Below are 24,475 nucleotides of genomic sequence, written 5' to 3'. Positions count from 1 at the left end.
GGCTCAAATTATATAAGTCCATTTTTCCATAATAGTATTTCAAAATTTTCTTATTTGAGAATCATTAGTCCAAAGTATAAAATTAAATGAACATTAATCAATCTAAACTTAGAAATTCTATTATTTGTGATATCTCAGTATTCGTATAATGTGAAAATCTCATGTGTAATTATAGCGATGTGTTCATCAATACAATTATATTATCTAAAGAAGCGGAATTAATGTTAACTAATATACGTGCACTAGATCACATTTCTTTTTTATACTCTGAATATTCATAAAATTAACTAAGACGAAATTAAGATTTAAAGTTTGTAATTTTAAATTCGTCATTGAACACATAGCTCATTTTAGTTATTGATTTGCAATTACATATATATACACATACTCAATCATACAAATACGAGATTTATGCAAAAATTTATATATACGAAATTTATCTGAACTCGTATCTAATATGTTGTATCACATCGACACACACCTCTATGAATATAATTTCCAAAGTCATTAAAAAATAAAAAAAGAAGTTTGGGTTAGGGGGATAATTACAATTAGATGTTCACTAATTATCCAACATGTACTTGGGCATTGATGGCAACAATTACATTAGAATATCAAATTGATGAAACATTTTATCAACATGCAGCTAGCAATTAAATTCCCAAGATATATATATATATATATATATATATATTCGGTGCATAAAATATTTTGTATTAGAAGAATTCAGAAAAAGACGTCACTCCAAGAGATCATGTGATATAAATAATTTATTCTAATATAAGCATAAGTGACTGTTTTAACGAGTCCGGAGCCTAAAGGGTATAAAATATTAACAAAAATTCCAAAATGGTATATAAAATTTTATATTAACAAACGGCAAAATCGCTGGAACAACAACAATTTCCTCCGTGGAAAAAAGATTTTACAAATGTGATTTTTTTTTAAAAAAATCGTTTTTTTTAAAAAAAAATATTTTTTTGAAACAAAATCGCTGCCTAGACCGCGATTTTCTTAATAAAAATTTTTTTTCAACAAATTGCTGCCTAGGCCAGCGATTTTCTTGAAAAAATTTCTTTTTAAAAAAAATAACATTTTACAAAATCGCTGCAGTAGCGATTTTGCTTTTTCCAGCGGAGGAAATTGCTGTTGTTTCAGCGATTTGCCGTTTTTAGTTAATATAAAATTTTATATACCATTTTAAAATTTTTGTTAATATTTTATACCCTTTAAGCTTCGAACTCCTATTTTAACGGCTTAAATTCATAATATATAAATTATGTAGAAATAATTTTATTTTTACTCCAAAATTCTTTGATCAAGAACTTAATGGAGAAAAAAAATCCAGCTGCAAACTTATGAGACAAAACTTGTTGCAATTATTTGATCTTTGGGATTAGTTATTTTGAAGCTTGATATATGCCTAAACATTAGGGAATTATAATCCCGTACACTTTTACTTGTTCAGTTTGAAAAAGTTTTAAAAATTATTTATTATTTTATATTTATTCTATTTTTATTATTAAGTATTTTTTATTTTATTATTTATTTTTAGTATTTAAATGACTTAAAATAATTAGAAATAATATAAAAATATTATTAATTTTTCAGAATTGTGTCACATCAAAGTGTGTTTAAAGAGTGTAACTAATTTTAGTTTGGTTTGCGTAGAGGACCAACTATTTCAAAGTTTAGACATATATTTTTTTTAATTTGTTTTCTATAGTTATTTTGAGTTTGATTAATACAAATTTATTCGTAAAAATATCATTTTAGGGGATAAAACGTTCTCTATTAAAATTAATTGTCTTCAATACTCAAAGTCGAAATTCTCATTAAATGAAGATGGTGGTGTCAATTGCTTGAATTATAATTGCCTAATTAATAATCAGGGGTTTTGCGGATATGCTCCGACACTCTTAATCAAAAGTCACAGATTGATCACAAAAAAAGAAAAATAAATTATATATATATATATATATATGTGTGTGTGTGTGTGTGTGTGTGAAGTCTTCCCTTTAATATGTCATATGACTAATTAAAATCTCAAATCGGATACTAAACACTTAGATGAGAAATCCGAAGATAGAAAAATGACTAAATTTTTTTTTTCTTAAACTCCGTTTTAATCTTATAAATTCACAGAAATTAAAACGGTGACATGTTTTTTTTTAAAAAAAAATAATAATTAAAAACACTTAAATTTTTTTAATTTATTTATTTTTAGAACCCAAGCTTTGTGTCCCTAAAAGCTACTTGTAGTTTTCAAGGAGTTTGCTCCCTTCTCAACCAATCACGTTTCTCCACGTGTCACAAACACCCGACACCTCTTCTTCGCCGCCGGGAATGTTAAAGTCTTATAATTCCGTCAACCTTAACGGCCCTTCTCCATGTGCTCTTTTGGCACAATTCCCCATAAAAATAAAAATAAAAAAATATACCAATAATATCGATTACAATTTATGTGACATTATTTTTTTATTTGTCAATTTTAAAAAAAGAAAAAATTATATTTAGAAACGTAATTTATTAGCTTTAGTCTCAATTTTCAGGGGCAGAGTTAGAAGATTACGTATTGGTAGATCTATTAAACTCACTACGTAACTTTAGTCTACATTCTCCTTTTGTATTAAGAAGTTTACTAAATACGTTTTCTCGTTTAAAAAAAATTGAAATTTAAAATCTGATTAATAACCAACACATGATATCGCTATCCTAGAAATCAGAATAAGAAAATTCAAATAATGGCTCTATCACGTTTAGACTTCTCATTTTACCCTTGATCACGAGAAGCTTTTATCTTAGTGTTTATGACATGTTCGATACTATAAGTTTTAAAAGTCTTATTAATCACATAACTATACGTTACGATATATGTAAGATCAAAAGTTTCAAAAATTCTCATTTCTGCCTTCAACTATTTTTGAGTCGCGTGAGCTAGTCAAATTATATCACGTAAATTAAAAAGGGCGAATATATATAAATATATAGTCATATGGACAAGATTTTGTAACTTCAAGGGAGATGTATGTTATTATTCAAAAGAAGCAAGTTTTTGATCAAGAAACACAACATCAACAACAACAACAATCTTTGTGTTAACATTAGATGGAAAGAGGGATATGGAAATCAAATGTTGAGTTAGTACCAACATGTCCACGTTGTGGTTCAACAAACACAAAATTTTGTTACTACAACAACTATAGTTTGACACAACCTAGGTATTTTTGCAAAGGTTGTAGAAGGTATTGGACTAAAGGTGGTTCTTTAAGGAATGTTCCAATTGGTGGTGGATGCAGAAAAAGTAGAAGAGGTAAGTCTTCTTCTAGTACAATTCATCAACATGGTCTTATTTCAAGNTTTCTTCTAGTATAATTCATCAACATGGTCTTATTTCAAGGAATTTGGGATATGGGGTTTGTTTAAATCATACTAATATTGATCATCATAATCAATCCAATAGTATTAATTCATTGGATCATCATCATGGTCCAACTATTGATCTTGCTTTAGTCTATTCAAATTTCTTGAATAGTAGTGATAGTTCCAAGTCATCACAATCGGAGAATCATCAGAATCTTGAACTATCTGATGATTTATTGTTGTCTAATCAAGAAGGAGTACTAGTCGCTCCATCATTTGAGTTTTCAACCATGATAGATCACATGGGGTTCATGACTAGCAATTTAGGTCAAGAATCGCGATTCATTGGTGATGGTGTTTATTTTAGTGGAATTCATGATGAGAAGCAAAATATAATAAATCATAGTGATATTCACGATGATCGTTATAGAAATATGAATATTATCAACCATGATCAATTAGGCAACAATTATATGGGGCTACCTCCATTGCCTAGAGATCAAGAGATGATATCGTGTAATTTACATGACCACCATGATCATATGATATTTCCTAATGATATTCTAAATACAAGTCATAAGTCATCAGCCGAAGGACTAGAGCTAGAGCCAAAGCCAAAACTAGAACCAGAACCAATGCCAGACTGTCAGAGCCAGAATTAACAGTAGAAGATTCTAATCGTGATTATAGCGTGAATAATGCAAATGATGGGAGCTTTTTCAACTTTTGTTGCAAGTCTTATATATATATATACTATTGCATGTATAGGAAAAGGTGAAAACATATTTCTCAAGAATAATATAATATATACACCAACTGAATTTGTAATATATATTGGTGAAGATTGAATTAAGCACTTTCATTTGTATTAGTGTGTTATTAGTAGATGAAATGTGTTCAGTATAGTGTATTAGAGTAGAACAATAGTTAACAATAGTAGCTTTCATAGTGGCACTACTAAAAACACTAATTTCCAATTAAAAAATATTTATTGATTATTTTTATCGATATTTTAATTGAATCGATAATCGAAGAAAAAAGTAGTAGTATTCTCACTGAGAAAAATTAGGAAGCTTTCTAATATTTTAGTGAGAATTTATTTTCACCATGTGATTTCCTAATGAGTTGGTTTGATGAGAAATGAATGGCAAAAACTGTGTTTTTACATTTTACCATATATAGGTCGAGTTATGAGATCTAAAGTACAAATACTTAGCATCGTAAATTAAAAAAATCAAATGATAATACATACAAATCCGTTGATCCATCGATGTTGAAAAATGATTTGCATTAAAATAAAAAACGAAATTCAACGTTATCTTTAATCGAAACTTCTTTCACCTTAAACTACCCCGATTCTATTCCTTCTCTTGTCGCGACTAGTCTCTTCGTAGTAGGAATATCGAGAGGGGTGGGGCGGAGTGGAAACTCTTTTGCAAGACGAAACGATATAATTGTGAAAATCAGTTCAAAACGCTAACTTCACAAAAACAGCGATAAAAATTTGCGTACGTTTTATCTTCTTCAAACACTCGTTACAAAAATAACCATATTTGATACGAGACCAAGAAAACATTTTCTAAAAACTTAAACAATTTATTACTTATTTTTTTATATTCGATATCGAAAATTAAAATATATATATATATATATATATTGCCCTATGAAAAGTTTGTATATATCCTAAAGTATTAGGAAAAAAAAGAAGTCCACCGCCATTGCCATAGCCACAATGAAACTCAGAATCAGATGCTTTGAAACCAAAGAAACCATTAAAATCGATGTAGAATCTTCATCTTGCACTCTTCAAGAACTCAAAAATCGAATTTCTCAAGCATTTCCATCATCATCAATACCAAATTCGATTCATCTTTCTCTCAATCGAAAGGATGAACTTCAATTTTCTGAAGAAGATACGCTTCAATCGATTGGAATTACCTCAGGTGATCTCATCTTCTTCACTCAAAATCCAATTGGGTTTTCAATTTCAACCGAAACCCATATCCCCAAATCGAAAAATTCAGACACCCAAATCGTCAAAGAATCTGAAACTGTGAAAAAATCGGATACCCAAATCGTCAAAGAAGCTGAAGCAGTGAAAAAATCGGACACCCAAATCGATCAATCGGAACCCCACGAAACGAAAACTCAACCTGGGGGTGAGGAAATGGAGGAGGAGTTTATGGAGGTAGATGATAATGGAGATTACAGTGATGTGAAGTTTACGAAATCGTTTTCTGTACCTGGGTTTTTGAGGAAAGTGTTTACAGAGGAGCTAAAAGATGACGATGGTGGACGAGAGCATAAGCTGTTGGTGGTTGCTGTTCATGCTGTTTTTGTAGAATCTGGGTTTGTTCTTCTTGATCCTAATACTTTAACTGAGGTTAATGTATCTCAATTTATGAATTATTGGTGTTTGGGATATCGAAAGACATTGTTTTACACTTTGCCTGAGGTAATTGATCATGTTAAAGGAGATAACTGTAATGTGATTCATTGTATTGAGTTAAAGTTTCAGTCTTTAGGGAAGTTCTTTATTGCTCATGGGTCGTTATCCGGTGGGGGGAAGGGATCCACGTTTAGAGTAACGTTAAACGAAGATCAATTGGTTCCGTTTTTGAATGTTGTATGGGCTAATTGTGGATTGAATGAGGTGGTAGATGGAGATTTTGGAGAGAAGGAAGTGTTTGTGTTTTGGAGGAATGTTAAGGATGGGCTTGTATTGCCATTGTTGATTGATTTGTGTGAAAAGTCTGGTTTGGTGCTTCCACCGTGCTTTACTCGACTTCCGACTGAGCTTAAGTTGAAGATTTTGGAATCACTTCCGGGCGTTGAGATAGCGAAAGTGAGTTGTTTGAGCTCTGAATTGCGATATTTGTGTTCGAGTGATGATTTGTGGAAGAAGAAATGTGGGGAGCAGTTTGGTGATGGTGAGATATCTGCAGGAGGACATTGGAAAGAGAAGTTTGTTAAGTCTTGGGAGAGTAGGAAGAGAAGGAAAGTGATTAATAGGAGGAGAGTGGTTGATGGGTTGCGAATTTTAGGGGGTCGTCATCCATTTCCAATACCTTGGACGCCACATGTAATCGGTGGAGACTATGATGTTTTCCCTCCACAATTTGATAATACTGGAAATCCATTAGGGCGGGCGCCACCTTCTCCATTGCTCCATCCGTGGTCAAACCATGTACGTCGTTGTCATCTTGGAGGACACAGGAGCAACTTCCCTTGAAGTCTTTACCAGTAAGCTTTGTAGTTTTTGTCTATGATAAGTAGTGCAATAGGTTTCAGTTGCAAGTTTTTGTTAATATGGTAATAATCTTTTTATGTTCCATTTGGAAATTTCGAAACTTCAAAATCGTATCGAAAAACGTTCCATTTGGAAATTTCTGGTTTTGGTGTTTGGATAACTCTTAGGCAGTTGTTTTTGATTTCCTTTTTCTGTTTACGCGAAAAATGTGAATGTAATCTGCTTGGCTTAGCTCATGTGTTGAATTTCATGTTGAAATGAATCCAGCAAATTATGCTTTCCTTTGATTTTCGGTTTGTGTTTTGCGTTTTGCCCGTTGAATCTGTGTTCAGTCAAACCTCTCCATAGTATTCATTCTCTATAACAACATATCGCTTCCACGACCAAGTTTTCGATATAGAGATACTTGACTGAACAATATTTGTGATGGTAGTTGCTTAAGGTTGTTCTAGCTAAAAAGAGTGGGGTCGCGGCTTGCGAGCACGAGCCGTGTTCCAACCTGGAATATTTTTGCATGGTAGTCAGTTTATGCATGTAGCAAGTTGTCCAAAAAAGGTTCTTGTAGCAAGTTACGTCAAGCCGGTATAATTAGACAAGACCTCTCTATAATAGTAATCCTCTCTGTAACAACATTTTACTATAATGGCCGAGTTATAGTATACGTTCTATCTAGTTGTATTTCTCTATAACATTCAAAGAATGTCCGGACAAACGACTCCCATTATAGGGAGGTTTGACAGTACTACTGGGGATCTGACGACATTTTTGAAGAATTCGTGCAATATAGGTTCTTGGTGGTTGTGGACGACTTCGTTTGGCTGGTAGATTCATTTTATGTCATGTATTTTGTTGTGTGGGAAGTGTTGAAGATGAATCTGCTAGCTCATGTGTTACATGATAGTTCCGGTGTAGTGAGTTGGATTTGCTGCCTAAAACAGTTGCATTATGGTATTGACATCCATAATTTCTGATCTAGTTAAAGCTAGTAAGAATCTTTTGAGTCGAGGGTCTACAGAAACAGCCTTTCGTAGAGGTAAGATCTGCGTATATCTTCCTCATTCCAAACCCCGCTTGTTAGATTTACACTAGGTTTTTTGTTGTTGTAATTAAAGCTAGAAATAAAATGCTATGCTCAAACAATGGACAATTTATTTTAACCATCATAGTCAATGAATAGTTTTGAGTAGAAAATGCAAACACCTAATTTAGGTAGAAAATTGGCGAAAAATGATACTTTTATGTGTCTTAGATCATTATCACTACCCAAAAATGACCAAAGCCTAAGCATGGTAGAAGTTGTGTATTTCGAAATTGCAAAGCAATAGACTTTACAAATGCATTAGACTGGAGATTTTAAACGTTTAATCCCATCGTTTAACAAGCAAGCACCGCGAGCATAGCTCTTCAACTAGACAACAAATGTGATATCATTGAAGTGACGAAAACAACCAAACATGATATTAGTCATCAGCAGAAAGCACAATCGCTGAAAAAGGCGACACTAATCTCATGGTCTACTGAGCTTATTTCTCTGCCCAGCTTTCACATATAGTGAAAGTGAAACTATCAGGAATCACATATTGTGTATGGTTTCATCACATTCATATCTACTGAGATTCAGAAAGTTATATTTTAATCCGCGCTCATTATGCTACTTAAACAAAGATCATAACGACGTTAACATTCAAAAACACTCACTCAAAGAGTAACCAACGATGATGTCTCTCAACTCTCAACACAAAGCTTAGGCGCCAATGTTCTCAATTTCAGCACCTCTGTCCATCCTCTTGACAATACCAGCAATAACCTGAAACATTCGAGTCCAAATCAAGCACTTGATAAACCGATAAGCTCATTAACTCATAAAGTGATCGATACTGAATTCTAAATCAAACTCGTTTAATCAAGGTATAGCAGTTAGCTGAAAGATATCTGGAGTGTCGATGAGTTTTACCTTTCCAGGTCCTAATTCGTAGCTCTTCTTTAGCCCTTTCGTTAGGAGTGTTTTTATTGTGGTCTCCCATTGAACTGGTGAGGTCACCTACATATGCTCAAACATGATAGATCAACATTTCGAATCATCTTTAATCAACTTAAATCTTGTGTACTGTCGGTTTCTTACCTGGCTAGCTAATATTTTCTTAATTGTGTCTGGATCTGCATGAGGTTGTGCATCAACATTTGATATTACTGGTATTCTTGGAGTTCTGATCTCTGTTGCACTCAAAGCAGCTTCTAATCGTGAAACAGCTGGATTCATAAAACTTGTGTGAAAAGCTCCAGCAACAGCTAGACGTACCTGGAACAATTAAACGCAATGTGTTTAAGATGCAAACACCATTAGCAGTTAGCAGGCAGGGCAAAGACCTAACTAGCATTCGGAGAGGAAAAGAAAATACCGTCATTCGTGCTTTGAACGATTTTGCTTTTGCTTCTACTGCTTCAATACCTTTAACACCTCCGGAGACTGCATAATTTCCCTATAAAAAGATAATGCAACAACAAAACTGGAAAATGCTTAGCCACAGCCTACATGCAATATTCCAAAGAGTAAATATGAGTTTATTCTGGCTACAAAGCTTTCGGAGAAACTTACTGGGCATAAGAAATTTGCAATCTGAACTTTGTTGGCTTCATCAACTTCCTCATTAGCTGCATCACACAGTTTCTGAACCTTGTCGGAATCCAGTCCGATTATACTAACCATCGCACTTTTTGCAGCATCAGCAGCATCCTGTACAGAATAGATATTGTCAGCAGGGCTAGAGCTAGTAGCCTGCATGCAGGTTCGGCCAAACCCAGTCAATTTTCCTCAAACAGTATTACTTATGTCAATAAATATTACCTGCATAGCTTCTCCTCTAAGCTTAACCAGCTTAAGTCCATCCTCGAAACTGGCAAAGGCAATCAGATTAGTGGAAATCCAAATACTTGTATCTTAAACGGTGGGAAGGATAAGAGACTACATCCAGACACAAGCTACTACTAAAGCATAATGTTATGTAGGGTAGAAACCTGAAAGCTCCAGTAAATGCCAGAGCAGTGTATTCACCCAAGCTCAGACCACATGTGACGTCAACCGAATCAATTATTTGCTGACCCCCTTCACGAGCACGGAGTATCTCTACTGCAGCTAAGCTAGTGACATAGATAGCTGGCTGGGAACAAGTAAATTATGAGCCAGTCAAAAATGATTGTACAAGACTATAAGTTACATCCTATTGTCATCATAAACATCATCTATAACACTTCATCTGTTTACTAGAAAGCAAAACGTGCATGCATTGCAAAACCTTGTGCTGTTCCTTCTGTATATGTGATTTAACGGGATCAATGTGTTTTAGTTATTAACAAGAACTGTAATACAAAATAAGAGGTGTGATTCAAAAACAAAGAAAAATATGATGAAACAAATACCTGGCTCAGAACAGTGGAGTCTAACTTCTCTTTTGGACCGTTAATACAAACATCCAAAAGGTCAAACCTGTAAGCAAGGATGAAGAAATATGAACATGAAATGCTTGATTATCAATCACCATATCTATCAGTTTCAACTCAATCCAAAAATTTACGAACACGAATTATGAGGAAAATGTTTATAGATTGTTGATCAGAGCATTTATGAGACTTGATCCATCATATTTACCCCATGATTTCATTTGCTCTCTTGTATAATTCAGCTGCAGCAGGCACCTTCTGAGCCTCTGCACCCATTCCAACAGCTTGTGCCCCCTGCAGAAGTATAAGAGCTGATAAAATAGTTTGCCATGAAATTGGATATCTTGTGGTCGCAGTGACATGACTATTCTAGAAACTAGCAGTCTACCATGATGACCAAGAGACCAGATACTTACTCAATCAACGGTGGACATATACGTTCAAACTATAGCGGGTTGCGTGGATACTCCAAAAATACACTACTTTTGGCGAATCCGACACGCACTCGTTGACATTTTGAAGAGTCAGAGCAACATATAGCTGCTTAAAGGTAGCTAGAGAAGTTGAAGTATTGTGGCAGTAATACAAAGCTGGAGATACTAACAGGATAGTATTCCTAATCTCATGCTTCTAACAATGTTTCAAAATCTAATCCACTAGACCACATATAATCAAGTAATTATCACCCTTTTATTCAAGCAAGAAGTACTAACCAAGTTATTAGACAACTAAACATAGAATTTAACACAAATACACAAAATGACCTCAAAGCTAGCAAATTTTCAATCCAACAGTGATGAAATAATACAATTATACCCTATATATACGTTTTTCCCCATCAAAATCATTTTTTTATTAACAGTGGTATCCGAGCCGAGCCAGCTTGCCCACACCTCTACTAATTTCAGGGAATAACCGTAACCTCCCACTAGCAGCAGCAGATATCAGCTAACTCTATCTATATTATGTCCACCAAGGCTAGGATAGATGTAAAAGAGTTCAGCTATTCCCTATATCCGAATTAATATGACTTACTTACCTTTTTAGTCCTTCCTAAAAAATAAGTCCAGAGTAGAGTTACAGGATGGAAAACTATTTTCACGTTCGGTTCAGAGAGCACTTTTTCCATTGAGAATTCCTCGTTCCCTTTCGTGTGAATCCCCAACGGCAAATTTCAAACTTGGTCCTATCTATTCCATCTCTCGAACCCCGAAGAAAACCCCTACCCTTCAGACTCCATCTCTCGACCATTTTAAATTCTATATGTAGTAATAATTTAATTTTAAAATGCTCATTTTTTAATAGCTACTACAAACACAAGTTTCAATTTTTTTTTCTTTAAAACTCTGTGCCAAGTCAAATAAACAGGACGGATGGAGTAGTTCCGTGAGATCTCATGATTGTTAACCCACTTCATTGGCCACACCGTTAATGCTTTTCCCATTCAAAATCTTATCAAATACTCAGCAATTATCATAATTTTGAATTCAACAGCAAATAATACTGAAATTACTTTTATGAGGCGAATTTTTCAATCAAACTCGAAAATCTAAAGGATAATTGGAGAAATGTGAAATGCAGAAGAGATTTACCTGTCCAGGGAAGAGAAAAGCATTGGTAGGCTTGTAATCGGTGAACAGAGCATCATCGACGGCGGCAATTTGTGATCCAACGGAAATGCTACTCATGAAAACCCTAGACTTATCCAATTTCAATGGACTAAATCTTCGAAATCCATTCGAAGAAATGGAAGGAAGAATCAATGAAGATGAGCAGCTCATTGTTCAGTTAGAGAGAACGAAGTAATGGAGGAGCGACGGCGACGGCGGTGTTACGGTTGATTGTGGCGGAAGAAAACAGAGTAATCTAATATAGCTGCAATGGCGGAGTTAACCAAGTGTGCATAAGACAAGTGACAAACCCAAATAAAATAATTCTCTATTTTATCTCGAGATTATTATTTTATCGTATAGTATCGTTTTGATTCATCATTAATAACGAAAAAAATTATTTTATATAACGATCGATTTCATGTGATCGCGTCGTTACTTTAATATTTTCTTCTCATTTTATCTTTATTTATTATTCTAATATGTTTATTATTTAAATTATGAGTATAAGAAATTATGTAACTTTCTTCTCATTTTATCTTTATTTATTATTTAAATTATGAGTATAAGAAATTATGTAACGATAGAGAAAGATACAATTTATTCAACACATTGTATTGATCAAAACAATACAATACGATACATTATGAAGCAACACGTAACAACCATCCAAAACAAAGTGTTAGGGGTCATTTGATTGGGTCCGTTGTGAATAAGTTATAGCGGAACTGATGAATTCTCTTATTATTATGGTATAACCCAAACGCTGAATAAACTAATCTTACATTTTATTTTGAAATTATTACACCTTACACCTCAAATTCAAATTTAGAATTTCATATATCGTCTTCAATAGAAGTTTTTGTAAAATGTGTCAAATAAATATAAAACAAGTAAATATAAAACGAGACGGTAAAAAAATTGACTTAGAAAAATAAAATAAATCAATATTAATTTTTATGCCTTGTTTGCTAATGTCAAGATAATTGCATATATATTGTGTATAATGTACAATTATAAGTTGAATTCTAAATAAATCAATATATGCTTTATCAGCAGATTATTATTAACGCATATATAACATTGTTGTTAAATCGATAGCGAATCATACTTTCAAATCGTTACAAAATTATCTACCTCTTAGAGGCAGAATCCAAGATTCAAACTCAACGAGTCTAGGACTCGAGTTTCAACCACTGAACCCATCACCTTATTCGAGTTCTGGGTTCGTAGTTCAATATTTTCAGTACATTTTACATAAGATAAATGCCGGTCTAGACTAAAAGTTATAAGTCGAAAACGAACCCAGAACTATACTGCTAGATCTGCCCCTGCATCTCTATGCTAACACTACTACAACAAAAGGGGACTCAAACCATATGTTTCTGCTCACCACTAGTTGCTAAAAATGAACGATAAAACGCCTTGTTAAATCAGTACCGTATATCTTGACTATGAAGTAACTCAACCACAGCAGCAACTACACCCTTTCCCTCGACTGAGACGTCAAAGTGGGGCTCTTCGATTTTCCTTTTTAATATTTTGTCCAGTTCCACGCGGAGTTTCTGCAGGATATGGGATATACACGAGCAAATAAGTTTGAAGTTTTAAATGTATGTCACGAAGATGAAATCGAAAGACAAACCTTTATTAAATCCAACACACTTTTTGACGCGGAAAAGTGAAGATAGCCTCCAAGCATTTCAATGCCGTCTCCACTTTTGCTTGGAGTGAGATTACCCCCGAACATAAGAAGAGAATAATCGGATATGTTTGTTGAATCTCTGATATAAATGCTTGAGGTTTTGACTTTCTCACTGTAAACTAAGTAGGGAAGAGGGAAAAGATGGACACTAGCGTTGACAGATGCTGGGTGGATGTCTACTTTTCCAACTTCCTTCGTGTAAAATGCTGTACGCTTTCCTCTTCTTTTACACTGCACGACATTTGGGTAGAGGCCTGCACAAAGGATGGCGCATACCATCTCTAAATCATTGCTATATTTATTGTATGCCTGCAATATAAGATCACTGCCGCTTAATCTTGATCAAGGATGGGTGTTTTAAGTACTACACCGTGATATATACACACACTTCACCAGATAGTAAAAATTTACGACAAGACATGGTTAAACCAGACCTAGACAGCATTAGTCAGTAGGTCTGGTTTGGAGAATTTACCTTGGCTCCTCGTGATTTATCCACAAAACCAATATCTGACAGTAGGTCAATGAACTGATTTCTCATGTCTTCCATCATCTGCAAGGTTACAGGAGATAAGAAATTTTCCCAGCAGAAGGTTCTTTCTTTTCCGTAACGCTTAGCATCTTTCCATCCTTCAAATGCTTTAAGAAGTGCAATATGATCACTGCATCAAAAGGAAGATTGTTTTCACACGACTAAGGAAATATTTTATTCCACAAAGTAATGTCCCTGATGGAAGCCAGAGAAAGAAGCGTATAAACCATTAATTTTATTTGGTTTAACCTGCAAGAATCACCAGCAAAGGATCTTTTAGCAGCATCGGCTTCCTCTTTCCTGTTTATTGGAAGGACAAATGGATCACGGTGTGCCAGAGCAGCAGCAATAGTCAGTGCAGGGTTCAGACATTGGAAGATGGACCCCATCAGAAGCATCTTTCCAATATTCGGATCCAGCGGTAGAGTGCAAAGATGGCGGCCTGTAAAGAAGCGTTATAAGTAAACGTTCCAATGTGGAATATATAGAGAAAAACATATGCTCTATACAAACCAAGTGGAGTAAGTTCTTCTGTATCATCCAGAGCTCCAATAGTTTTGAGAAGTTCAATAGCATTGTGGACAGAGAGAGCATCTGGAGGTTGAAGTGCCTTGGCCAAAAAGGATTCAATGGCGCCGAACTGCAAACTCTTAATATGGAGACAAAGCTCTTGTAATGGTGTTCGAAGAATCTCAGGTAGTTGATATTGTGCCATAGCATCATGTATTAGTTTCGGATACAACCTATAACAAACTCCAGGTTGTACACGGCCCGCACGACCACGCCTCTGCAGATAATAAAAAATCTCAATAAGCCAAAAATTACAAAGCCAGATGAAGTTGACTCCAAATATATCAATCTCCCATAATATATATTGCATTTTTAGTTACCTGATGTGCTGAGGCCTTTGATATCCATGATGGTAATAAACAAGCTAGCTTGTTAAGTGCATCATAGCTAGTCTCTTTCGCCTTACCACAGTCTATGACATATACGACATCATCTATAGTTATACTGCTCTCAGCTATGTTGGTTGCAAGCACAATTTTCCTGCATGATCAGATTAAAGATATTTAATTTTAAAAAAGAAAAAACGACTGATGAGCTGCTAGTTTAAACTATCAGTCTTGCAACTCCTTAACTACAGCTGAAATCTAAGTATACTTTGATTCATATCATACTGCTATAATATTAGTTTATGTGATTGAAAATGAGAAAATCCACCATTCAACAAGAAATAACAGAAAAAGTAATGATCCCCCTGAAAAATATATGATTGAACAATGGTATTATTGATAAAGGGCGATCAACCTATGATTAAAGAATGTGAATTCTTGGAGATCCAGCTTATGCTAAACAAAGAATGTACCTCGTGTTAGCAGGTGGACGATCAAATATTTCTCGTTGATTTACTGTTGGCATTGAACCATGAAGAGGAAGGACTAAAAACTTCCTGGTGTCTCCAAGGAAGTTGTTAGCCTTAATTTTATCAAGTAGCTTAGAAATCTCATCCCAACCAGATAGGAACACAAGAATTGCACCTTCACCTTCACAGCGACAAATATATTCAATTGATGCTTCGACCTATTCAAAGCAATGGAACAAAAACAATCAAAGCTAAGAAACAAGAGAACCATGCAACCAATGCAATAAATATGCCTTCAACCAAACCCCTCTTTCAATAAGGAACTATAAATCGAAATGTTCGACATGAATAAAACTCCTTTAGTTGGTAAAAGGTAAAGTACGTACAAGACCCAAATCAAGCAGTGAACCAGACCATGCTTCCAGAGATTGTCTTGTAGTCATGCTGTAGCCTTTGTAATGTGAACCAATGTCCACATCCTACAACCAGAAATCTTCAATAAGAGCCTACTTGGTAAGAGAATTAAAATATGCATGTGAAGAGAAACTTTGTCATTTTTAAAAGTTCAGTTACAATAGAAAAGCTTACTAACTGGTCATGCATTCCCCTTGAAATGAGTAAATAACTAGTGGATGAAGACCACAGGTTCTGACAGAACACAGTATTCACAGTACATAATCAAATGAATAATTCAAAGTTAATTAGTCTGCTTTTAGAATTGGCTATTAAGTACAGGAAAATAGATGTCTCCTCCACACTAAGCCTTCTAATTTGATAGGGTCTGTCGAGCATAAAACTGGCGGCAATTCTACCCCCAATGTGAACCAACTGGTTTACAGCCTCACATCCTCCACATATCAATTTCTTTTAGGGAGGCGATCATCATAGAAATGAAGTACATGAAGCAACTGTTCGATAAGATATACGAGCACTTGCATACTCAAGTTATGAGCCCATTCACGGCATCCACAGGGCAGGAAGCTCACATGATTAATTTGGCTTCATATGTTGCAAAAAACTAAAATGCCTCCTTATTAAGGAGGTAAAGAAGACATGAAAACATAATCAATACTCCCTCCATTCCAATGTGTTTGTCTACCCTTTTTAGTCCCATTTCAAAGAGAATGTCTATTTCCTCTTTCTTTTTTGAAAACTCTTCCATTCTAAAACTTTCCACATAACAAAATTAAAGGGCATTTTGATAAATTCTACATATCTTTTATTTAAGACTACAAGATTCAAAAGTCTTATTTACTTTCTTAAACTTTGTGCCAAGCCAAAATCAGACAAATAAATTGAAATGCATGTAGTATTACTTTAGTCATTGTTCACCATTTCATCAAAAACAATAAGAATCTCTCTGGTTATTTTATTTTTGAACAACTTTGCCCTGTCTATCCCCAACCCCTTTAGCCTGGGAGAAGATACGATAAAGAGTAGAGTAAAAGATTGAATCCTGACTTAGCTCTGCCTGGCACAGGACAGTGGCCTCTTCTTGGATATTGGATCACTCCAGTGCTTCAGGTACTATGGACCCTCTGCCATCCATTCCAGCAGAGCCGTTTCATAAGGGAGGGATAGGGAGGGGGGGGGGGTTAAACCTCGGATGCTAAAAGTTCTTAGGTTACACCCTACAACTACTCTCTTCATCCCAATTTATGTTGCACAATTTAACTGAAAACATAAGGAAACACAGTAACAATAACCTCATAGTAGGTTCTAGACAAACTGCCAAGTCTAATTCATCAAGTAAGTCCATTTTCAATAGAAACAAGTATTTTTTTTATTCCAATTTTATCAACTATAAAGGAAAAGACCATGCCTCAAAAAGATCAGTTAGAGGATCTCTTTTAGAATCTTGTTGCCTCATCCTTCTCCTTGAGTTTCCTTGGAAATTGTCTGCTTCGGATTTTATAAGGTAACGAGTCTTCTCCAACACGTCTTCAAGAAACAGCTCTGCCACTGGATACGTCAAACCCTGGAAAATTAAGCCTAAGAAAATTAGAAGCAGAACATTATGGCTGGACATGTCTTGAAATTTGGAGATACACAAGACTAAAACACAATACCGGTATATGAATCGTGGGTGCATCTCTAAAGTATTTGGAGAACAACTCAGCATTAATAGTAGCACTCATCAGAATGAGACACAAATCAGGTCGTCGAGGAAGGAGATCACGTAAAATTATCAAGAGGAAGTCTTCATTCATGCCTCTTTCATGGATTTCATCAACAAGCAGATGGCTAACACCAGTCAAATCAGGGTCCTGAACCTATATACGAAAGGTAGAGGGGAAATCACTTTTCCTTCTAATAGATACAACAACATGCCCAGTGTAGTCAGTGTAGTCCCACACAGTGCGTATGGGGAGGGTAGTGTGTACGCAGACCTTCTAATAGATACAAAACCTCTAAATCAGTAGAATTAATCCAAGATAATAATTACAGAGATAATTATCAAATAATATCAAGCCCATTATGCAGAAAATATATTAAGTTTCCTTCATCCTCCATTCTTGAGCATATTCCGGCACACAAGAAGACGTGTCTAAAATTTTGACTCTCCAAATACACAGAGCTTAGTGACAAAGATGTGGAGGAACAAAAAATAATAGGCATGTCGAGCATTGCAAGTAACAAAATGCCCTGTCCTATTTCAAAGATGAAACAGTGAACAAGGAATTACACAAGTTTTGGCAAAAAACAGTTCAAGAGACAAATACCAGACGCCGCAGTAACACTCCTGTTGTGCAAAATAGCAACCGTGTTTGAGCAGAGCGCTTTGCTTCCAGCCGGATCTGGTAGCCAACAGTATCACCAAGACTCTCTCCTCTTTCAGAGGATATTCGAGCAGCAACTGATATTGCAGATATACGGCGAGGCTGGGTGCATATAATGTTACAATGAACCCCACGAAGGGATGATATCTCCTCTTCTAGAATGAATTGAGGGAGCTGTGTAGTCTTTCCACAACCAGTCTCTCCAGAAACTACCAAGACCTGTATTGACCATATAGTGAGTAAGCTCTTCCTGTAAAAGTCCTAATAGTCTAAGAATGTGATTCAAAAGCATCGAAGTGCCACAAAACCACCCGGGTAATTGAATTAGACTAATAAAAGGAAAATTTATTGCAAACATGTCAATTAATCTGCAAGCAGAGATATTTACCGATGAAATGTTTTTCCATCAAAGGACAATTTTTCCGTAAATTTAATTTCACAGCGTTCCTGAGAAAAGACAATGAAAATAAACAAAGAATGCAGTTGACAGAACTGCTTCTAGAAGTAACTCTTCCTTACCCTTTTTTTTTTTGATGCAAGTTTCATAAAAGTGGAAGCACTAAGAAAGTGCTGTAGTATGTACAAAAAGCAAATAGCAAGAAAAATCCCATTATAATCTTAGGGATTAAGATACTAAGTATCGATTCTACTTCATTTACAAGTTCTTCTTAACATCAACAAGAAGACAGAAGTATACACTTCTTTTGAATTGGTAACATAAGTTTTTTTTAAAAAAAAACTGGTGTATGTATATACGGCGAGGCTGAGTGCATCATAACAGTGCTATCTACAATTAAAAGACAGAAGCATACACTTAAACATTATTTGCTGTATTGGACTAGCTTTGTCTGAAAACATCTACCATTCCTTTCTTTCCATACGGTACACCAAAATACATGTAGGCATGTCAATTCTCCACACTTTGTTGTCACATTGCAAGAATTAGAGTTAAGTAAAGTTGTATGTGCAATCAGCAGGATTGAAAAATTGGAAAAAAGAATTAACTGAAACATCGCGAAATGTTGTTGCAGAAGTAATTAATACAGATATCTCACCTGATTATTTGCAACAGCTTCCATAAATTCAGATTTCACTTTAAATGCTGGAAGTTTTTCTCTGAATGAGATCATTGCCTTGACTTTTTCACTTTCCTAGCAGAATAATTTAAAAACAGTTCAACTGCTGAAACTAGAAAGTACCACCGAAAAGATGGACTAATAAAATCAAGAGAAAAAGTTGTACCCTCGTCTTTTCCTGTTTCTGTTTAAGTTCCACATTAAGTCTTTTGGTGGCAATATCATCCTCTTTAGTCAACTTAGGTTTGGCTGTTTCTACAGCTTTGGATGATAATTTGGCAGAATTTCCAGATGTTGAAGAGGAAGTCCCAGCAGATACTGTGTCTTGTGAACTACTCAATAGATTTCCGACTCTTTCCTCAATCTCTGTGGACATCCTAATCTGAGACATGGTTACAGTTTAGTTATTTTTTCATTGGTGAGGTTACAGTTAAGTTATTATACATTAACTAAAACAAGCAACACAAGCAAATCATCAGCACTGATAAGTGAAAGAACATTCTCACCAGCTTAAAGTAAGATGGCAGTACTATACCTCTTTCTGTGTAGATCCATGACGCTCATCAAGATCAGCACGATAGCTTGGCAATGGGACTTTACTTGCAACAAGTGCCTTTCCCTTGTTATAAGCATGGCTTTCTTCCAGCAAATAGAAAAGGCATGCATAGGACAATTAGTAAACACTTCATTTGCTATGAACACTGTAAAATAGTGCTTTTTAATGGTGAAGCGTCAAGGAAAGAAAATTTAGTTTTTAAATGAGAGGGTGGAGCCGATTTATCTACTAGGTTTAGTTTCTTCTTCCATCATTTTAAACAAAGGAAAAAAGGAAATATCATGTAGCACACATAAGTTATTGAAATTACCATTCATTGAGAAGTGTAAGTAACATGTCTGGTTTTCATCTTCTGAGTGTCAGTTACTTACAGAAATCCTAATAATATAAGGTAGGGAAAAATGTATCAATTACATATTTTAAAATAAAAGATATACCACAATCTGAAACTAGTTGAGACGGGCCATAGAATCTTAACTATCCAGTATTCAATAATTTAGACTCTCCAACACTATAATACTTGCATACAAATCTCTAACATGATTAATGACTCCTGGTGAACACTGGGCCAAAAGTAAGCTACCAACATGCTTAAGCCTTAGTCCAAATAATTAGAATCGTCGAATACATATTTTTTTTTCAACTATACTTGATTTCCACTAAGTTTGCATGGATTGTAAGAGATTGTAGGCTTTTTGAGACAACTTCCTTCCACGTGATTTGAAATGAATTAATTAAACGGTGTACATCTTAAACAGATTGAGCATCTACTATATTCATTGTGCAGTTGCAGCCAATAGTTGTATGAAGATTAACGGATCACAGATACAAAAGTCATATTACAATATGAAGTTCACTAAGTTCACTCTCACAACCATATCTCATTTGCGGGAAATGTAACACAAATGTTTTCCTCAAATTTCCCCGACACATTTTTCCTATACTTGTTTTAATGAGTTTACCCAAAAAAAGGATATGCAGTGTTCACGATTCTCAGTTCTCAAAGCTTTAGGACATGCCTGGAGAGAAAAGTAAATTTGTTTTGACACAACAGAAGCATCTTTGAAGAATTCTTTTGCTTTTGTATATTTTGTCATCTTTATGCACTACAGAAAGAAGATCACTCATTTCAAGTACATTTTGTCTTCGTAATCTATGTCTAATTATAAATTTAAGTTTAAAACGGTTGAAATGGAAGCACAACCCATGCTTAATACAGAACAAAGAACAACAACATACCCAGTGTAGTCCCACAAGAGGGGTCTGGGTAGGGTAGTGCGTACGCAAACCTTACCCCTACCTTGGGTGGCAGAGAGGTCGTTCCCGATGGATTACAATACAAAGGACAACAAACCAAAATTCGATTGGTGATAGCCACAATTCCTCTTCAAGATCAAACCACTTACAAGTAAAGTTCTAATTGATACGCCATATCGGACAACTTCTGTTGATCATCCCTACTAAAATTCTGCCTTATAACCATTTCCTGCTCCCCTCCTCTCTTAAACTGCTCCATCTTCCCCCACCACTCATTCTCATTCATCACCTCCATCTACAACCAAAAATCACAATGTTAACTTTAAACATGCCAACAATCACTTTAATTATATTCACAAAAGCATAAACATAGACATCACAAGTTTATAAACAACAACAATATACCCAATGTAGTACCATAAAATGGGTCCGGAAGAGTAGAGTGTATCCAGACCTTACCCCTACCTCAAGGGTAGAGAGGTTGTTTCCGATAGACCCTCAACACAAGAAAAAAGCAGTCCAAAGCAATCCAGAAAAAAAAGTAATGTTAGTACAAAAAACAACAGTGTTACAACACAAAAATACGATACTCGACATACAAGAAGCAACATATAGTAACAGAAATGTAACGACAAATAACTAAGAGTAATACTATGGCTACTAGTATGAACAGCCAACAAGATAATGCAATACTACCTACTAATCCATGTCCTCCACAACCTCCTATCGAAGTTCATGTCTTCAGTAAGTTGGAACATCAAATCAAAAACCACGAGCGCTATTATAAGTGATGAATTCTTTGTGATTGAACTTTGATCCAGTACCTTACACATTCTTATGTCAAAATTCAACTAAATTCTTCCTTCTATCCTGTTATAAATTTAGAAACGACTACACCTTTTCTTCTAATCCAAATCTCGATAATATAGGCTATAGCAACACATATACACACTGTTTAAACACTGCAGCCATATATCTATATTTACACATTTCTAACAAATGCTAGAGTTATGAACCAAAAAGCAGTGATGATTAAAACAGTACCTCAGCTGCCTGTTGCCTAAGTCGTTCAGCACGCCACACAGGATCCCACCATCGCTGTTCACCACCACGTCCTCCTCCTCCTCCACGACCACGGCCTCCACCACCGCGTCCTCCTCCGCCGCCGCCGCCGCCGCGGCGACCGCCTCGGTAGTTCGGACGATAAGCCATAACGGAATGGGAAAAAGAGTAATTCCTTTGGAGTGATGAACGAAGAGAGTTACAGAAGTGAAAACGGAGAAGGGCGGAGGAGTGTGGGTGGTTTAGAAGACGCACTGACATTAGTGCGGGAGCGCGTGTGTCAAACTGCGAGTGGGGTTTTATTTGGGTTTCAAAGAGTTTGTTTTTTTTTTTATCGAAAATTTGCGTAACAACAAACTATTAATTCAAATTAAATATTATAAATATAGTTTGATTTAATTGTACATCATAACTGTTGCTATTTCGCTTCTTTCCTGGTGAGTCTCGCTCGACACTCTCGCTTTTATACAAATTAAAATGTGTTTGTGTTTGTATAAAACGAGAGACAATTGTATATAAATACATATATTTTCGTTCCCTTTTTCCCCTCTCTCTGATATCGCTCGACAGTCTCTTCCTCACCTTTCTCGTTTATACAAACAGAAATGTATAAATTGTGTTTTTGTTTATATAAAGTGAGAGAAAATTGTATATACATATGCAAATACATATATCTTCGTCATGTTCACTTATAATTATACAATACAAATATTTTCCGGTCCAATTTTCTTTTGTCTTTCTCTCTTTCTCGCGTTATACAAACACGGATTATACAATTGACTTTTTATATATGTATACCGAAATAGAAACAGATTATACAATTGCCTTCTTTTGTATATGTAAAGCGAAATATACATGATTGTGTTTGTTATGTAGCGTAATTGTGCAAACTATAGCTATAACATACAAATATGATTTTTATGTTTGTTATATGTGAAATTTATTCTTTTTTAATTCCCATTCTGCATCAATAGTTCGCCTGGAAACTCTAATTATATTCGAATTGTGCACTGTCGTGTCTATTCGAGAGTTGCGCTTCCAATAGAATTTCTCTTTATATCCAAGGTTTGAATTTGAGATTTATAATTAAAAACAAAGATAGTTTCTTCATTGCACGACAACTCATAGTGGTAAAAGAATGTGTGTAAGTTAAATGACATAAATAATAGGAAAAATTGTATATAATGGCAAATTAATAAATTAAATTAAATGTTATAATCATACTTTGATTTAATTGTGCCCTGTAGCGAACTGATTGTCAGTCACCTCTTTCCCACAAACTCTCGCTCACCACTCTCCATCTCTTGCTCGCTCCCTCTCACTTTTATACAAACACAAGTGTATAAAATGCATTTTTGTTTGTATAAAACGATTTATTTTTGTATATATACATATATTTTCGTTCCCCTCTCCCAAATCTCGCTCGCCTCTATAGCTTATACAAACGAAAATGAAATGTATAAATTACGTTTCTGTTTGTATAAAGCAAGAGAAAATTGTATATACACTTACAAATACATATATCTTCGTCCTATACACTTATAATTATACAATACAAATATTCTCCTACCCAATTTTCTTTTGTCTTTCTCTCTTTCTCGTTCTGTACATACACAAATTATACAATTGATCTGTCTACAACTGTTTTCTTTTGTATATATACAACAAATTATACAATTGGTTTCTTTGTATATGTATAGCAAATTATACATAAATATGTTTACTATGGATCGTAATTATGTAAACTTTGTTATAGCAAAATATATAAAATTTGTGTTTGCTATATGTAAAAGTTGCTCCAAATGACATTATCATTTATCAAGACTAAGTTGAAGGGAACGTTTAAGCTTTTTAGTTTGTGAGGATGTTATTCAAAAATTACAGGCATAACACGTAAATATATTCTTTAATTTGACTTAATTAATTTTTAGTCATCCAATTGTGTTCAATAATAAATATTATTTAAATTTGTATAAAGTTAAATAAGTAGGCACAACGTTCTATCATGTATGATATAAATTGACATATAGAATATCAAGTAAAATACGTGTTTACTTATGCACTCACCAAAATTGAAGAACATAGATATCAAATAAAATCATTTCAAAGGAAATATTTACATATTAAGCAAAATCATAACACGAGAAAATTACTAAAATTACTACTCGAGAATTATAATATGGGAATTAAATAATAATAAAATTTATTCAATGAGTATTCTTTTTTCTTAAATTTGGGATTGTTTTTTCTTTTAAAAATATCAAATATATTATCTCAATTGTTATTTATAAAATTATTATTTCACATAAAACATTGACACAAAATAATATCATAATTCATAATCATGATAAAAATAATTCAAATTACTTATATATAAATTAAAATTAAAAATAAGAATTCAACAAATTATAAATATTTTATTTTGAGATTATTATCTTAAATTTTTTAAAAGTGAAAAATAAAAATTGGACTAATAAGCA

The 24,475-nt window shown here is 34.4% G+C and overlaps 4 protein-coding genes across 7 annotated transcripts; 2 read left to right on the top strand and 2 right to left on the bottom strand.

The window, feature by feature from the left end:
• Positions 1–3,108: 3,108 nt before the first annotated feature.
• On the top strand, positions 3,109–4,141 carry LOC114075605 (dof zinc finger protein DOF3.5-like). The gene is made up of 3 exons (XM_027914027.1): positions 3,109–3,343; positions 3,385–3,966; positions 4,011–4,141. The coding sequence occupies exons 1-3, from the start codon at positions 3,109–3,111 to the stop codon at positions 4,139–4,141; spliced, it is 948 nt and encodes a 315-aa protein (XP_027769828.1).
• Positions 4,142–5,033: 892 nt separating this feature from the next.
• Positions 5,034–6,900, top strand: LOC107002974 (F-box protein SKIP22-like). The gene has a single exon (XM_015201236.2). It carries the CDS (start codon positions 5,096–5,098, stop codon positions 6,593–6,595), a length of 1,500 nt encoding a protein of 499 aa, XP_015056722.1. The 5' UTR covers positions 5,034–5,095; the 3' UTR covers positions 6,596–6,900.
• A 1,122-nt stretch (positions 6,901–8,022) lies between these two features.
• Positions 8,023–11,968, bottom strand: LOC107008127 (malonyl CoA-acyl carrier protein transacylase). The gene is made up of 10 exons (XM_015207048.2): positions 11,644–11,968; positions 10,260–10,345; positions 10,031–10,097; positions 9,629–9,771; positions 9,459–9,507; positions 9,210–9,347; positions 9,013–9,093; positions 8,736–8,912; positions 8,568–8,654; positions 8,023–8,420 (listed from the first exon to the last, which is right to left on the bottom strand). The coding sequence occupies exons 1-10, from the start codon at positions 11,830–11,832 to the stop codon at positions 8,358–8,360; spliced, it is 1,080 nt and encodes a 359-aa protein (XP_015062534.1). The 5' UTR covers positions 11,833–11,968; the 3' UTR covers positions 8,023–8,357.
• Positions 11,969–12,721: 753 nt separating this feature from the next.
• On the bottom strand, positions 12,722–22,280 carry LOC107008302 (DExH-box ATP-dependent RNA helicase DExH1). 4 transcript variants are annotated; one of them, XM_015207279.2, is made up of 16 exons: positions 21,978–22,280; positions 21,083–21,228; positions 19,656–19,755; positions 19,287–19,502; positions 19,100–19,195; positions 17,988–18,263; positions 17,334–17,537; positions 17,087–17,242; positions 15,651–15,743; positions 15,268–15,482; positions 14,789–14,948; positions 14,412–14,685; positions 14,148–14,340; positions 13,842–14,028; positions 13,307–13,675; positions 12,722–13,226 (listed from the first exon to the last, which is right to left on the bottom strand). In XM_015207279.2, the coding sequence occupies exons 1-16, from the start codon at positions 22,254–22,256 to the stop codon at positions 13,095–13,097; spliced, it is 3,096 nt and encodes a 1,031-aa protein (XP_015062765.1). In that variant the 5' UTR covers positions 22,257–22,280; the 3' UTR covers positions 12,722–13,094. The 4 variants fall into 4 exon arrangements, with proteins under 4 accessions (XP_015062765.1, XP_015062766.1, XP_015062768.1 ...); XM_015207280.2 differs by lacking the exon at positions 21,978–22,280 and adding an exon at positions 19,987–20,054 and having other exon boundaries at positions 21,083–21,215; XM_015207282.2 differs by lacking the exon at positions 21,978–22,280 and having other exon boundaries at positions 19,656–19,759; positions 21,083–21,221.
• Positions 22,281–24,475: the final 2,195 nt, after the last annotated feature.

Source organism: Solanum pennellii, chromosome 1 (assembly GCF_001406875.1).
Source record: "Solanum pennellii chromosome 1, SPENNV200".
Taxonomy (NCBI): Eukaryota; Viridiplantae; Streptophyta; class Magnoliopsida; order Solanales; family Solanaceae; genus Solanum; species Solanum pennellii.
Note: the sequence above shows the minus strand (reverse complement) of the source record. Positions and strands in the feature narration are given on the sequence as shown.

Bases quoted from the DNA above. Each gene is read 5' to 3' on its own strand.
- LOC107008127 (XM_015207048.2), bottom strand. From the start codon at position 11,832: ATGAGCTGCTCATCTTCATTGATTCTTCCTTCCATTTCTTCGAATGGA. The intron at 9,508-9,628 runs GTTTCTACCCTA...TGCCTTTGCCAG, and splicing joins GCATTTACTGGAGCTTTCAG to TTTCGAGGATGGACTTAAGC. The intron at 8,655-8,735 runs GTAAGAAACCGA...GAGCATATGTAG, and splicing joins AGAAAATATTAGCTAGCCAG to GTGACCTCACCAGTTCAATG.
- LOC107008302 (XM_015207279.2), bottom strand. From the start codon at position 22,256: ATGTCAGTGCGTCTTCTAAACCACCCACACTCCTCCGCCCTTCTCCGT. The intron at 14,949-15,267 runs GTACATTCTTTG...CTGATCATGCAG, and splicing joins CGTCCACCTGCTAACACGAG to GAAAATTGTGCTTGCAACCA. The intron at 13,676-13,841 runs GTAAATTCTCCA...CTTATATTGCAG, and splicing joins ATAAATCACGAGGAGCCAAG to GCATACAATAAATATAGCAA.
- LOC107002974 (XM_015201236.2), top strand. From the start codon at position 5,096: ATGAAACTCAGAATCAGATGCTTTGAAACCAAAGAAACCATTAAAATC.
- LOC114075605 (XM_027914027.1), top strand. From the start codon at position 3,109: ATGGAAAGAGGGATATGGAAATCAAATGTTGAGTTAGTACCAACATGT. The intron at 3,344-3,384 runs ATGGTCTTATTT...TAATTCATCAAC, and splicing joins TTCTAGTACAATTCATCAAC to ATGGTCTTATTTCAAGGAAT. The intron at 3,967-4,010 runs TAGAGCCAAAGC...ATGCCAGACTGT, and splicing joins ATCAGCCGAAGGACTAGAGC to CAGAGCCAGAATTAACAGTA.